This window comes from Salvia hispanica, chromosome 6 (genome assembly GCF_029641045.1).
Source record: "Salvia hispanica isolate PSC_SH4W2 chromosome 6, Shi_PSC_v1, whole genome shotgun sequence".
NCBI classification, from domain to species: domain Eukaryota; kingdom Viridiplantae; phylum Streptophyta; class Magnoliopsida; order Lamiales; family Lamiaceae; genus Salvia; species Salvia hispanica.
The window spans coordinates 38,060,152-38,074,754 of NC_142697.1; the positions used below are offsets into that span (position 1 = coordinate 38,060,152).

The 14,603-nt window shown below is 41.4% G+C and overlaps 2 protein-coding genes across 4 annotated transcripts; both read left to right on the forward strand.

The window, feature by feature from the left end:
- The first annotated feature begins 82 nt into the window (after positions 1–82).
- On the forward strand, positions 83–2,835 carry LOC125208126 (sieve element occlusion protein). Of its 3 annotated transcripts, XM_048107685.2 has the most exons (7): positions 84–363; positions 449–535; positions 605–1,050; positions 1,147–1,259; positions 1,328–1,449; positions 1,518–1,985; positions 2,058–2,835. In XM_048107685.2, exons 1-7 carry the CDS (start codon positions 217–219, stop codon positions 2,667–2,669), a joined length of 1,995 nt encoding a protein of 664 aa, XP_047963642.1. In that variant the 5' UTR covers positions 84–216; the 3' UTR covers positions 2,670–2,835. The 3 variants fall into 3 exon arrangements, with proteins under 3 accessions (XP_088916711.1, XP_047963642.1, XP_088916712.1); XM_089060585.1 differs by having other exon boundaries at positions 83–363; positions 605–1,259; XM_089060586.1 differs by having other exon boundaries at positions 243–367; positions 605–1,259.
- A 3,663-nt stretch (positions 2,836–6,498) lies between these two features.
- LOC125206058 (protein SIEVE ELEMENT OCCLUSION B-like) lies at positions 6,499–9,727 on the forward strand. Its single transcript, XM_048105343.2, has 6 exons — positions 6,499–7,015; positions 7,090–7,299; positions 7,391–7,955; positions 8,032–8,174; positions 8,267–8,743; positions 8,881–9,727. The coding sequence occupies exons 1-6, from the start codon at positions 6,557–6,559 to the stop codon at positions 9,505–9,507; spliced, it is 2,481 nt and encodes an 826-aa protein (XP_047961300.1). The 5' UTR covers positions 6,499–6,556; the 3' UTR covers positions 9,508–9,727.
- The last annotated feature ends 4,876 nt before the right edge of the window (positions 9,728–14,603 follow it).

Below are 14,603 nucleotides of genomic sequence, written 5' to 3' on the forward strand. Positions count from 1 at the left end.
TCTTACCAAAGTGAAGCCTCAACTAAGTATAGTGTCTTAAGCCATAATGTAAAAATGGTAGTAGTACAAAATTTGATGTTGTCTCTTCAAGATTACACAAGATGGAATCTTGCAAAAAGGGCTGCTGCTTGTTCCCTTCAAATGAGGATCTTTGCTTCTCTCCATCACAACAAGCATCATTTTTGATTGATTGATTGATTGATAAATTCATGCATCATGCCTTCACCTACAAGAAATGTTGATGATTTTCTAATAAGGGAGATCGTGCTCACGCACGACCCTGATGATCAGCAGCAGCTCGATCCCGACCTGCTGCTGACTCTAGTAGAGGCCATTTTCAGCTGCATGACAGAGAATCCAACCGTAGGTTGCCTTCTGCATTGTAGTTTTCTTGATTGTTTCCCAACTTCACCTGCTGCATTACACATGTTCTTTTTTTTTTTTGTAGGATTTTGATCAAGACACGTTCTTCGACTATGATCTATCTGCATCAGAGGAGCCGGTTTGTCGCACCATATACAAGGTCTCGAACGAGGTAAAAATTTAAAACCTAGACACCCTTTTTCTCGATTTGATGTCCTAACGCATAATCTTGGAATCCCAGATGCTTGCGCGTTGCATTGGGGGCGAAGATCTGCACAGAAGCACGATACAGATACTTGAAGTGCTTGGCCCCTTTAGATGGGATGCCAAAATGGTGGTGGCTCTAGCTTCCTTCACGCACAGCTATGGCGTGTTCTGGCTTGTTTTGCAGATGCAGTCAGAAAATGCATTATCCCATTTGCTTGCAGTAGTGAGGCGAATCCCTAGCACGGTCACATTCATGAGGCCGAGGTTTAAGGCCTTGAATCTGCTGGTTGGGACCATTTTGAGGCTGACTAGGTTGCTGATCAGCTACGAGTCCTGGTCCGCCATGCACGAGATGGTGGATAATCAAGATAGGGAGATGACGAGGTCGAAGATCTGCTTGGCATGCTACTGGATCTGTAGAAGCTTACTGGTTTGCTTTTCACAGATTGCGGATTTGAGAAACTTTAGCCTTGAGCAAGTGCATGTTCTTTCCATTCCATGTTTCTGTTTTCTGTTGTTTTCCATGTCGTTTCAGTTTATGAGGCGCGTAAACTCTCTCCCTCTCTTTCTCTGCAGGTGTTCAGACAGAGCTGTTGTCGCAGCATGGGGGCTTTACAGTCTAGGCAACAAGTTGAGTTGTTTGTGCAATGATCTTGGAGAATGTATTGATACATGCCAGCAGCAAATAGGTTGCTTATTTGTGTTGAAAATAGTTTATCTTTGCTTAGTCTGGGAATCTAAGGCTGTTGTCTTGCAGAAAGAAGGCTGTATGAGAAACTGCTTCATGTGTTTGAGGAGAAGGGAGACAGTCAGAAGGCGCTGTGCGCCTTCTTCTCTTGGCAGGATGAGTTTCCTTTCAAGGATTGTTCTTCAAAAAAGGTGAGTTTTTTTTACCAAATCTTATAAGAATTCGGATAAATTAGTAATTACTATTTGAATTAAAACAGATTGGCATTCTTGAATTGAAGAGTAAGACAGTTCTGCTCTTGATCACAAAGCCTGATCTGCTCCCTTTAGACAAAGCATATTTTCTAGTACAGCAAACAACTGGTGCAGAGGATTGTGTGGTGCTGTGGGTCCCAGTTCCGTCTACAAACGGGTGGAGCTCGGCTGCTAAGACGAGCTTCGAGTTCTTCTCAAGTCGCGTGCCATGGCTCTCTGTCCGAAGGCCGTGGTCGCTGCATCCAGCTGTTGTGAGCTTCTTCAGGCAGGAGTGGGGACTCGGAGATGATCCGGTTTTGGTCGTGTTGAACAAAGATGGTCTCGTTTCCAACACAAACGCGATGGATATGGTGTGGATATGGGGGCCTAGAGCTTTTCCCTTCACCAGTGAGAGGGAAAAAGAGCTGTGGGAGCAAGCAAATTGGACAGTAGGCCTCTTGGTTGATGGGATCAGCCCCTTATTGTCTCAATGGGTAAGACTCCTGTCTGAATTAGTGAATTTCTCACTTTAAAGCCTTTTAACACTTCATGTTGTGAAATTTCAGATTGAGCAAGACAGGAACCTCTGCATTTATGGGAGTGACAACATAGATTGGATCAGAAACTTCAGCCAAAAGATAAAGAAAATACGAGCATTAGGGTTCGATCTTGAAGCCGTATACGTTGGGTGCAAGAATCCTGGTGAAAATGTGAGGAGCATCATACACACCATTGATCAAGAAGATCTGAGCAGTTCCATCACTTTCACCAGTATAGATTTCTTCTGGTTTAGGCTCGAGACCTTAGAAAGATCGATAGGGCAGCAGGGCCAGGCTGGCAGATGTGATGAGATCGCAGCCCGGGTAGGGGAGCTGCTGGATTCGGGAAGCAAAGATGGATGGGGGGTGATCGGGAAGGGGTGGTCAAAAGACGTGGTGATGCTCGAGCAAGGAGTGCTTGAGCAAGGCCTCGAGGCCTTGCATATGTGGCGTGGAAATGAGACGGTGACGGGCTTGGCGGGCGCCCTCAGGGCCGCCCTCGAGGGTCCGGGTGATGGTAGGGGGTGCAGGCATGATGAAGTGGTAGAATATGAAGAAGGATTGGCTGAGAAAACAAAGATTTGTGGGCAATGCAGAGTTCCTATGGAGAAGTTTGTTGTCTACAAATGTGAGGCGTAGAGAGTGTTTTATCTAAGGTTAACAGCACTATAGTAATATAGATATAATTTGCTGTTGTTAGTGTGTTTTTGACCCTTTTAAGTGAGTTGTGTGAGATCATCTAATTTTGGTGCAACATTGCTTTTTAGTGGGCTATATAATTACCCATAATCATCATTTGGGCCGATCAGATGGGCTTGGATCCAACCCGACTTTACATACATTTGCTGAAAAAATCACAAATTTGCTCCGATGTTAAATTTAGACGAGTTTTACAATTAATGTAATAATTTAATGACTTTTCAATTCATCAAAATACACATTCAAACGTTCACAATTATACTAAGAAATTGACGTGGCATAATTGCTTTGACATTGACATAGAATATGACATGTAATTTGTGTCCAGATGTAATATCAATATTTATAAAATACATTGAAAATCAAAATCTAAGTCATTATTTTCGAAGATGGTCGCGACTCAGTGTCTCACACTTTGGAAAACAAAAACTTGAGCTTTAAGACCTATGGAACCCGAGAAATAAAACCTTAAAATCCATATGCTTATAATTTCTTATTAATTAATTACTCCATTTATTAACTTTTGAGTCGATCATCATCATACTAGGTTTTTTATTTAGCAATTTTTAGTAGTAAGATAGTAAGAAACCTATTGTGTGATTAACACAAGTTACCCAAAAACAAATTACGTACTTCAAGGTTTTCATTTGAGATATTAGCAGAAAGTATTTGATTATTTTATTATCAAAAAGACATAAATCAAGGAACTAATTGTGTCTGAGAGTAGCTTACTTATGTTGATAAGGTTAATTTCGGTGTGGTTTGGTCCGATATTTGGCTTTCAGGTATTTAGTAGCACAATTTTGGATTTATAAGACAACAAATAAGAGCATTATATAAAAAGCATAAACTTGAATAATAAAAGTAAAAAATATATCGCCTCCTAAATTCCTTATATTTGAAGAATTACTCAACAAAATTTGGAATTATATATAATTCCATATCAATTCTTTTATAGTACCTTTTTTTAGTATACAAATGAATAAATTTATAGATTACGTCACGGTTTACTCGAACAAAATTTAAAGAATAGATCGGTTCCTAAATTCCGTATATTTAAATAATTACTCAACAAAAAATTTGGAATTATATATAAATTCATATCAATTGTTTTATAATATTTTTATATGCAAACGAATAAATTTAATGATTGTGTCACGGTTGACTCGAACCCAAAACTTTTGGTGCCACTAGGCTAACTCGCACTCACGATCAATTATTAAATTACTCACCAAACATAGGATTTAGAATTGAATTAGAATCCAATTTCTTCAAATTCAATTCCAAATTCAATATTTTAACTGATATTTGACTCGACTTATTTTAACACAAATGATACCCACAAGTGTACGGGGCTAGTGTAGCAATTAGCAAGCAAGAGTATCGTATCTCACAGAGACAAATTCGTATCAACTTAACTGCCACGAACAAATATTGACTACTATTTAGAGAATCAGGAAATGTTTGGTTTTGTTCTAACACTATGAAAAGCATATAATGAACAAAGAGATAAATAAAAACAAATAAACACGGAGTGAAAAGATAATATGGAGAAAATTGTAGAACTCAAGGATCCGATGCACAATTCCAAGCTCTTATCCAATCAAATTGTCTTACCTTTTGGTGTCTCTAGAGTTACTAAGTCAACCACTATTATAGATTAAACCCCCTCCCGAGGTGAGAAACCTGTAGATTAAGTGCTAGGATTGAAGTCCTCTTCTAATCCTAAAACCCCTAACTCCCAAAAACTCGATTAGGTCAAAGACCTCACTCAAAACCTCAACTCTCCCGAGTTTTATTGCATTAAGGTGTGAACTATTTCTATTTCCAGATTAATTATTTCATCTCCCGATTAATCTAATTAATCCTACACAATCAAGTGGTGATCAAGCAATTGAAAGGAATAAACCCAAGAACAATCAAATAACTACAAGAGCAAGGCAAAAACAAAATTAATTAGATAAAAACTATGAAATTAGTGCATCTTCACCAAGAATTCTACAAAAAGGTGTTTAGCTACTCATGTTCTTCATAAAAACCATGTTTGAAACAAAAGCTTCAATGAAATACATGGAGAAAAGATTAAGATACTCCTGTGAGAATGAATCTATGGAATTGCAACTTCAATCTTCCGATTGGAAGTCTTCAATCTTCAATTCTCTCTCTCAAAGGTGTTCTTGGAGGTGTGTGTGAGTGTTGGAGGCGGTAGGTGTTGAATCAATGTGAACCCTAGGCGTTTTCCCCTTGATCTCCCATAAAAAATCGCGTTTTTGGCAAAAGAATACGCCAAAATAGCGTACCCGGCTGAGTGGAATTATAAAGAGTAAAATTCACCCGGCCGGGTGGTTATTTTCGACCCCTTTCTGGCCATTTCCGCGCAGAATTACAGTACCCGGCCGGGTGAATTTACAGTGTAAAAATTCACCCGGCCGCGTGTAAGTTTCTGGATAGTGCAGTGTTCTTGTAACGACCATAACTTCTTCTACCGAACTTCGATTGAGGCGTGCAAGATACCCACGTGAATCTCTTTCAAAGACGAAGAGATTGGTATGCATTATGGGCTGATTGGACTTCAAAATCTCCAGTAAATATTGTCTCAAAGCAAGGCTGCTGCACATCCACATATTTTGTACCTTTTTCTACACATTCTTAACAAAATGGTCAACATACCAATATAATAGAGAAGTAGATATAAACATGTCCAATAATAGACAAAATATGATCAAATTCATACATAACCACCCTTTAAAACCATGTAAAATCCAAGTATGTCAATATTATGGGCTAATTTAATTTTTTTTTTAAATTCTTCTACTTGTGGTGTATATTAATTTGATATACTCCTAATTTTAAAGGAAAACAATCGGCACAAGTGAGATACTAGTCCTAGCTAACTTGTTAGATTGCTAGAATTATAAATGAAAAATAACATTATTAACACTAGTGCGTATAATACATTATGGTATTGCTACTGTTAAAGCGTGTAACCTTTACAAAAATAATAATACAGACTAAGAGCAGGATTGGCTTGAACAGGAAATAGTTCAACAGCTTGAAGTGCACTTTAAATAGTAAGAATCTTACAAGTATAATATAGGGGACCATTAAAATAACCTAAAGTGTCAAGCAAAGTAGCACAGATTGAGATATAGACAAACATAAAGATTATTCCTATCAAAATCAACCTCTTTGTCTAATTCAAGATTGAAAATGTTACGTAGTACAGACAGCAAAATCTCAGGAATTGTAGTACAAAAAATGTCTCGACATATTTCACTTGCAGACTATTTAGATATACAAAATAATCGACAAAAATAATAATTTGTGAACGTATTTTTGTTTATTGATTGTACGTACCATTAAATCAAGAAATTAAAATACAAACTTGATCCAATTATCCAAGTACAAGATTTTTGTTTGAGGATAGTGTTGACAGCAAGTAAGGAAGGTTCAAACATGACTCACGTTGTGGGATTGATTCCTCTTGAAACAGAAAAATGTTTGAAATAAATCAATAATAATTGCTAGAAAACATAGGACAATGGCCTTTTACTTTGTAACGAAAGAGGATTTGTCTATCTCATGTAATTAGAAAATTATAGTAACTGAAATTCAAAACATAAGTTCACAACGGAAGCAAAGAACAAGATGCATCACCACTTTATTCTAATCATCAAAATCTCTCTCTGATATCTCTTGCGCTTGAAGAATAAGGCCATAATTCCAACACTATATAAAGCCTAGAAAACTAACCAAATGAAACACAACCAACTCTCTTCTCACTACAACACACACTCACACATCCTTTCCCTTCCCTTCATTTTGCAATGGCGGGCCGCGATCTTGTGCCGGCAACCACCAAGAACCCCCCGTTGGCCGGTGAGAAACTCCCTCAGGGCACCAAAACCACCCCGGCTCTGACTGGAGGAGCATCCACTCTCACCACCCCTCTGGTCGATCACAGGATGCATAATCCTGTGACTGACCACAGGGCCCACACTCCCGTGGCGGATCACAGTTTGAGGCCTAGCCACGAACTTGATCACGTCTCCACTAAGCCCCTCTCCCTGAGACCGGGCTTGGCAGGTCGCGGCCACCCGATGTCCGGGGAGCGCGGCTTCTTCTCGTCCGACGAGAGTGCCCTCAACAAGCAGATCCAGGCCACTCACGCACCCGATATGGAGGACATCAACGTGAGGCCGGTCCTCGCCATCATCGAGGACATCCTGCGCCTCGCCCGACCTTCAGCCGAGGAACATATCCCCACTAATGCTCTTGCTACTCATGTATGATTGCTGCTACAAATCACATTGCCTTATTAATCAATTATTCTAATTAATGTGTCTCTCTTTTTTTTCAGGGAGCTCAGACTCATCCCCACTTGGACATGTCGGCCGATAAGGTCTCCCGCGGTGCATACCACGACGAGAAGCCTTATCAGACTGGCTATCGCGACGAGAAGGCCTACCAACCTTCTTATCGCGACGAGAAGGCCTACCACAGCCCCTCTTATCTCGAGACGGAGATTGTCAAAATACTAGCCTTCCCCATCAACAAGGTCTCATGCGAGGTACGCACCCCAAAACTAGACATTTTTCGACTTTTATAGGTCCGAGTCTGTAACACCTGATTTTTTTTTTCCTCCCCCAATCCGAAAACAGATCGTCTGCAAATCTGCGGGTGGGGGAGAGTCACACCAGGTGACAATGGACCTCCTGAAATCGCTAGCCAGCTACACCTGGGATGCCAAGATCGTGATCGCCTTCGCGGCCTTCGCCATCAACTACGGGGAGTTCTGGCTAGTGGAGCATCTCCACACCAAGAACCCTCTGGCCAAGAACATTGCCACTCTGAAGGACCTCCCGGACACGATGGCTGTGGCCGGGGGAGGCGAGCTGAGGAAGCAGTTCGACGCTGTCATCGACTTGCTCACCGAGATACTCAAGGTCACCCACTGCATCATCGAGTTCAAGGAGCTGCCGCCTCTCTACATCAACTCTCAGTCGCCCGAGATCACTGCTGCCACGGCCCACATCCCCTCTGCCGTCTACTGGAGCATCCGAGGCCTACTCGTCTGCGCATCCACGCTCCTCAACCTCATCGGCGGCGGCCATGAGTTCATGACCTCCACCTCTGCTTCGTGGGAGATACTCAACCTGGCCCACAAGCTCAAAGTCATCCTTGATCACTTGCAGAATCAAATGAAGATTTGCAAGGAAATCATTGGTGAGAATCTCAGCCATTAAGCAAAATTGATTGGTATATATGGTTTTTAATTAATACTGACTATGTTGGATTGCAGAGAGGAAGAAGTTTGAAGATGCCTACATCAAATTCAAGAGGCTTCTAGAAACGGCTCACATCGACAACATGCGAGTCCTGACCGAGCTCTTCCGCTTCAGAGAAGACCAAAGGCCGCTCTACGATGGCTCAAGAAGGACTAATGTCGGATTTCTATAACTTTTATATTCACCTCGATTGTTTTTTTTTATTAACAGAAATGATTAACTTGAAACCGGCTATTGATTTCATAACAGGAGCAACTAACAGTGCTGAAGATGAAATACGTCCTGCTCCTGATCTCGGACCTCGAGCTGCCCCCGGAGGAGCTCCACGTGCTCCACATCATCCACAACGAGCGGTCGGTGAGGCACGACTACGAGGTGCTCTGGCTCCCGATCATGGCCCACGGGAGCACCATGACCGAGTATGATGAGAAGAAATTCTACGACCTCCGCAACAGCATGCCATGGTACTCTGCTGACCACCCGAACATGGTCAACCCGGTGGCCATCCGGTACGCCCGTGAGGAGCTCCACTTCACTCATAGGCCGCTGCTCGTGGTCCTCGACCCGCATGGGAAGCTCTCCAACCACAACGCCCTCCCAATGATGTGGATCTGGGGCGCCAAGGCGTTCCCCTTCACCAAGGATTGGGAGAGGAAGCTCTGGGAGGAGTCCGACTGGAACATCGAACTCCTCGCAGATCACATTGACCCCCGCATCCAAGAATGGGTAATTCCTGGCTTCGCCACTGCGACTCTGTCTTTGCCACAACCTCTTTATATAGTATTCACTTTTACAATTTTACCCTCTGTCTCTTATTATTAAAGATAAAAAAGTAATCATTTTTCCGATTTTACTCTTGATAGATTAACGCGAACAAGGTGATCTGCCTCTACGGTGGGGACGACATAGTCTGGATCCGGAACTTCACCGCGGCCGCGCGTGCTGCTGCACGCTCGGTCGGGGTGACCCTCGAGATGCTCTACGTGGGGAAGCGCAACCCGCGCGAGAAGGTGCGGCAGTGCCACGACGTCATAACCCGGGAGAATCTGAGCCACATCTTCGCCCCGGAGTACTACGACTACGTGTGGTACTTCTGGGAGCGCCTGGCCAGCATGTGGAACTCGAAGAAGCAGATCGGACGGACCGTGGAGGACGACCGCATCATGAAGGGCATTCTAGACCTTTTGACGTTCGACAGCAGCGAGAAGGGGTGGGCCGTTTTCAGCAGGGGAAACTACGAGATCACGATGGGGATCGGGGAGAAGGTGCTGCCCGTGGTCGAGAGGTACGCGGAGTGGGCGTACGAGGTGGACCACCCGGACAAGTTCGTGCCGGTGCTGGACAAGCACCTGTCCGGGTTCCACCCCGACCACCACTGCCACCGCCTCATACTCCCAGGGCAGGCCGGCTACATACCGGAGACAGTCGTGTGTACCGAGTGTGGAAAGATGATGGACAAGTTTGTGATGTACCGCTGCTGCACCGACTGAGGAGGAGGAGGTGGCGCCGCCGTGGTGGGGAGTGGTTGACATGCATTGTTTGGCATGAAATAAAAATTTGAAGATGTTTGTATGTTTTTTTTATAGTTCTGTTTTGTTGAGGATAGTCAGCGGTGTTGGTGTTGCTGGCTGCTGAGTGATTTGTATTGATGCCATATTACTACTACTATTTGTTCATCAATAAGATCTGCATTGTTTGTTTTTTTGTTTACATTTTTGCATCTGTTCCACAAATATCAAACTAAGATACAGGATCCACTTTTTAGCAAATACTTCCTCTGTCCCACAAAGATTGTCTCATTATTCTATTTCAGTCCGTCCCACAAAATTTGTCCCATTTCACTTTTACCATTTTTGGTAGGGGACCACATATTCTACTAACTCATTCTTACTCACATTTTATTATAAAACTAATATATAAAAGTAGGACCCACATTCCACTAACTTTTTCAACTCATTTTTCATTACATTTCTTAAAACCCGTGTCCGGTCAAAGTAGGACAATCTTTGTTGGACGGAGGGAGTATATCAAATTTTTGAAGTCTATATAATTAATTAATTATTAAGATTTTTGCCAAATTTCTTTTAATTATACTTTATTCGTAATATATTTTTCTTTCAAATTTGATTCCAAATTCTTTCAACTTATTCATTCAGATTATCACAAACTATTTCTTCATCCAAATTTGAGTCTATTTTTGGTCCAATCTAACTTGTATTATAAGTTTATAACACATTCATTTTTTTTTTACTTCTTAGGCCTTTAAACACAGAGACCGTCTCCGGCATAAAAAAAAACCCATCCACCTCGCCTATAGGGTATACCCATTAAACACCCACTTCATGGGAATACTTATCGAATTGATAGTGGAGGTGGCCTTTAATTGCCCATGTAATCTGTGGCAATTCAATAGCAGCCTACTTCTTGAACAAATGTCTCTCTTTTCTATAATGGGTAGGCCCACACGACAGAGCTTTCTTTTTTATCTAGATCTGGGCTATGAACAATGTTCGGCCATTGCTGAAATTTATGGAAGTAGAGCCAACGATGTGGGCAGGCATTCACGACGGATGTGCTTCGCGGAAGTGAGAAATGGAGGACGAAATTGGGGGAGGGGAACCGAAAATGAACGTGGTAAATTTGTATCTTTGAGTTCAATTCTTGGTGATTTTTTTGAGGCATAAATAAAAGCCACCTCTTTCCTCATAATTGAAAAACCCCATTTGTGATATGAACAGTGCGAGCTTAGCGAGAAGTAGGCTACAAGGAATGAAACTTAAACTAACACACTGGATAGTCATAAATGTCAAGTTTTTTCTCCATTTCTTACCATATCAGACAAATGAACGAGTCCAAAAAAAACGTAAGCTTAGACTTCATCACAATTTTTATACAAACATTAGTGCAACTTATAGTTATCATATTAACGTCATTCTTCAATTCTCACATCCATTGGCCATCCGCATGCCTGTCTCTTATCGGTCTCTTAACCGTCTCATCTCTTCACTATTCATGGACCCCACTGTACTTTTCAGCTCATCTCACCTGCATCCCTCCATCTCTTAACCATCTCATCTCTTAACTATTCATTCAATTTTATTTTTTATTTTTATTTCCAACAAATTCAATTAATAAAAACACACTTCATTAAATAAAATTAAATTAAAATTTAAATACCTAAAAAAAATAAAAAAGACATAATTTAAAAAACTAGAAATTACAAATTGCACCCTTAAACTCAAATAAAAAAAAATGGAGGCAAAGAAGCAGAAGAAGGAGTACTCTAGTGACGATCATCTAACGGTTGCCAAATTTTGCCCAAATGTGTTCCATTAGATCCTTCTGGAGTTGGGCGTGGGCGGTAGAATCACGTGCCCTTGCCCGAATAGACAACCGCTCTTGCAAAGACGGATGCACTCCCGTTCGAGGCGGACTACTTGCGGTTGAGCTTCCCGGGGTTTCAGGGTCGAACCAATTTCCCGCCTCAGGTCCTTCGTCGGCGACAATCATGTTGTGCAAGATTATGCACGTATACGTGATGTCGACCATATTCTCCATAAACCACTGTCGAGCCGGGGCTTTGATAATGTTGAATCGAGCTTGGAGAACCCCGAACGCTCTCTCTACATCCTTGCGAGCAGCCTCTTGCTTCTGAGCAAAAAGAGAATGTTTTTCGTTCGCAGGCCTGTTGAACGTCTTCACGAAGGTTGGCCACTTCGGATAGATGTCGTCGGTAAGATTGTACCCCATTTTATACTGGCGATTGTTAGCGATGAAGTTGATGGTCGGCGCTTTACCATTCAGAACTTCGCTGAAGAGGTCGGAATTGTTGAGCACGTTGATGTCGTTGTTCGAGCAGGGGACCCCGAAATACGCATGCCAAATCCATAGCCGGTAGTCGGCGATGGCCTTGAGTATAACGGTGGGGTGGGTGCCTTTGTGGCCGCTCGTGTATGACCCCCTCAACGCCACATGACAATTCTTCCATTGCCAATGCATGCAATCGACACTCTCGAGCATCCCGGGGAATCCGTGCACTTGTTCGTGAAGTTGGAGCAGAAATTGACAATCTATGGTGGTTGGCTTCTTCAGAAATTCGTCGGTGAAGGCTGCCCGGACGCCTTTGCAGAAGTTCAACAAACAAAGTCTCCCAGTGGATTCTCCGACGTGCAGGTATTCGTCGAACGAATATGCCGTTTGTCCAGTAGCAAGCTGACGGATCGCTGCAGTACATTTCTGGAGAGTCGAATGGCTAGGACGGCCAACAGCGTCGAACCCTTCTCTGAATTACTCTTCCCGTGCCGCCAATGTACTCGCGATATGCAAAAATAGCGCGCGTGACATATGGAAACGGCGACGGAAGTAGATATCTCCCCATACCGGGTTCGGACTGAAGTAATCACGTTCCAAACTTGCGGCGGCTTCCTCCTCCCTACGTCGATCTTCTTCTAGCGATTCTTCCATTATTCGACGCATTTGCTCAAATGAATCCATAATGGATTAAATTTGGGAGAAGAAAAAAATAAAGGAATGATTTTATAGAAGTGATTGGAGAGGAAAGAAAGAGAGATGAGAGAATAATAGATGTGTGTTTGTGTGTAAAATGGAGAATGAGAAGAGTATTTATAGAATAAAAAAAATTAAAAAATAAAATTTTTTAAAATATGACCGTTGAACAGTTGTATTATCATTTTTTTTTTTTTTAAAAATTTCGAAAAATTGATTTTAAAAAAAATGAATTATGACGTCATAATTCCGACGCCCACTCGCGGGCCGGCGAGTGGGCGTCACGCCATCTGCCAGCGCGCGCCACGTGGCGCCGCGCGCGTGTCTTGCCAGCTCGAGGTCGGCCTCTCCGTGACGCGTCACGCATCGAGACGACTCGTCTCATCGGGACGAGATGCATCCCGCATCACCGTCTCGATATTGTCTCGTCTCGTCGAGACGAGACCGAGACAGCATCGCGCAGCGATGCGGATGCCCTTAGGTTCTAGAAATGTGGTTTACTATATGAATAAATAGTTTAGGATATTTGATAATTTTGGCAAAAACTTAAATTATTTCACTTCTCAACTTGTGAAGAATAATGTTATACAGTATATACTGGCATTCTTTCCATATTTTAGAATTTTTCACTTTATTCTAAAAATCCTGATATATCTAGACTCTATCCAGAGAAATTTTGTGAGTAAAACAAGAATTGCGGGAGGTTTGTTATGAAGGTTTATTAGGCTACGAAACCAGGAACGAAAGCAAAAACAAAACAAAATCTCTAAAATGTTTATGTGGTTTGATGACAGAGAACATGTCAAAATGTGATATTGATTGTTCGATTATTTAGTTAATCGAGTAAAGGGTGTTAAAGTGAGACTGCTAGAAATAGGGATCTGATGGTTCCGACGTAGAAGTAAGAGAATGAACATCGCTTATGAAAAAGCTCTTGAGAACGTGGAGGTGAGCCAAACGTCGAGTAGAAGTCGTCCAATGGATAGAAGATAGTGACCACATCTTCGACTCCTTAGACTGAGAATAGGGGGGTAATGGTTGCGAAAATGAAACTAGTTGGAGTTAATGATGCTTTGTTGCGCTACCCTAAAGACTCAATTACTCGGAAGTTATGAATAGCTTCGTTTTTTCCAATTATGTAATTTTACTATGAGTGAATTACTCTCTCCGTCTATCATTTAAAGAATCTTTTTGTCATCTTGGTTTGTCCACGATATATATAATCATTTACTTTATCCCACTTTTAGTATGCGGACCTCACACACCAACTTTTTACACTCACAATTCAATATAAAACTAATATTTAAATGAGTCTCACGTCCCGCTCACTTTCTCTCTTTACTTTTCTTTATAAAGTCAAACAATTTCTTAAAACTCATGCTGAATCAAAATGACTCTTTAAATGATAGATGGAGGGAGTACAAAATAAGGATCTGGATAATTGAGTTTGAATGTTTCAGGTAAGAGGGATCTAAACTTAGGGTAATCACATTTCGAACATTTTTTTTCGCTATTTCAATCTTTTATGCCCCTTTTTACATTTATGCCACTCAAGGGTATTTTAGTCTATTTGATTGAATCTCAGGTTTTCAAGCTAGGACAGTATCATTTTAGATATACCTGAGTTCAATGAAAAAGGCTAAAATGTGGGTTGTGGAGGATGCTACAAGTTTTTAGATTAAATCTTTAGGGATAAAAAAGCTTAAATATAAATATGTGGATATCATATCATTACACTCTGACACACTTATATAGTGATATCGTAGGATTTCCAATATAGACTGAACCATGGATTGAAATGGTGACCAGTTCAACATTTTACACAACTTTATAGAAATTAAATTTATATATTTAATTACCCGTTTTCAAATTCAACTTGCCAAGTTGCCTAAAGGAAAGAAAATATTGGATATCATATAGTTTATGCTTTTTATTATTCAAGTTCATCCAAAATTTGCTAGCTAGCTTGTTTTTTTTTAGTTTTTCTCTTTTTCTAAGCATTGTTGGCTTGTTTTTAAGCAAGCAAATGTGAGAAAGCAAACATTTTTCCACCAACTTTTGCAGCACGACTGTCCTACCT

What these genes read in the sequence shown, in the direction of transcription:
- LOC125208126 (XM_089060585.1), top strand. Translation starts at nt 217, where the DNA reads ATGCCTTCACCTACAAGAAATGTTGATGATTTTCTAATAAGGGAGATC. An exon ending in GCATGACAGAGAATCCAACC is followed by an intron (nt 364 to 448) that starts GTAGGTTGCCTT and finishes TTTTTTTTGTAG; the next exon opens with GATTTTGATCAAGACACGTT. An exon ending in TACATGCCAGCAGCAAATAG is followed by an intron (nt 1,260 to 1,327) that starts GTTGCTTATTTG and finishes GTTGTCTTGCAG; the next exon opens with AAAGAAGGCTGTATGAGAAA.
- LOC125206058 (XM_048105343.2), top strand. Translation starts at nt 6,557, where the DNA reads ATGGCGGGCCGCGATCTTGTGCCGGCAACCACCAAGAACCCCCCGTTG. An exon ending in GATTTGCAAGGAAATCATTG is followed by an intron (nt 7,956 to 8,031) that starts GTGAGAATCTCA and finishes GTTGGATTGCAG; the next exon opens with AGAGGAAGAAGTTTGAAGAT. An exon ending in ATGGCTCAAGAAGGACTAAT is followed by an intron (nt 8,175 to 8,266) that starts GTCGGATTTCTA and finishes ATTTCATAACAG; the next exon opens with GAGCAACTAACAGTGCTGAA.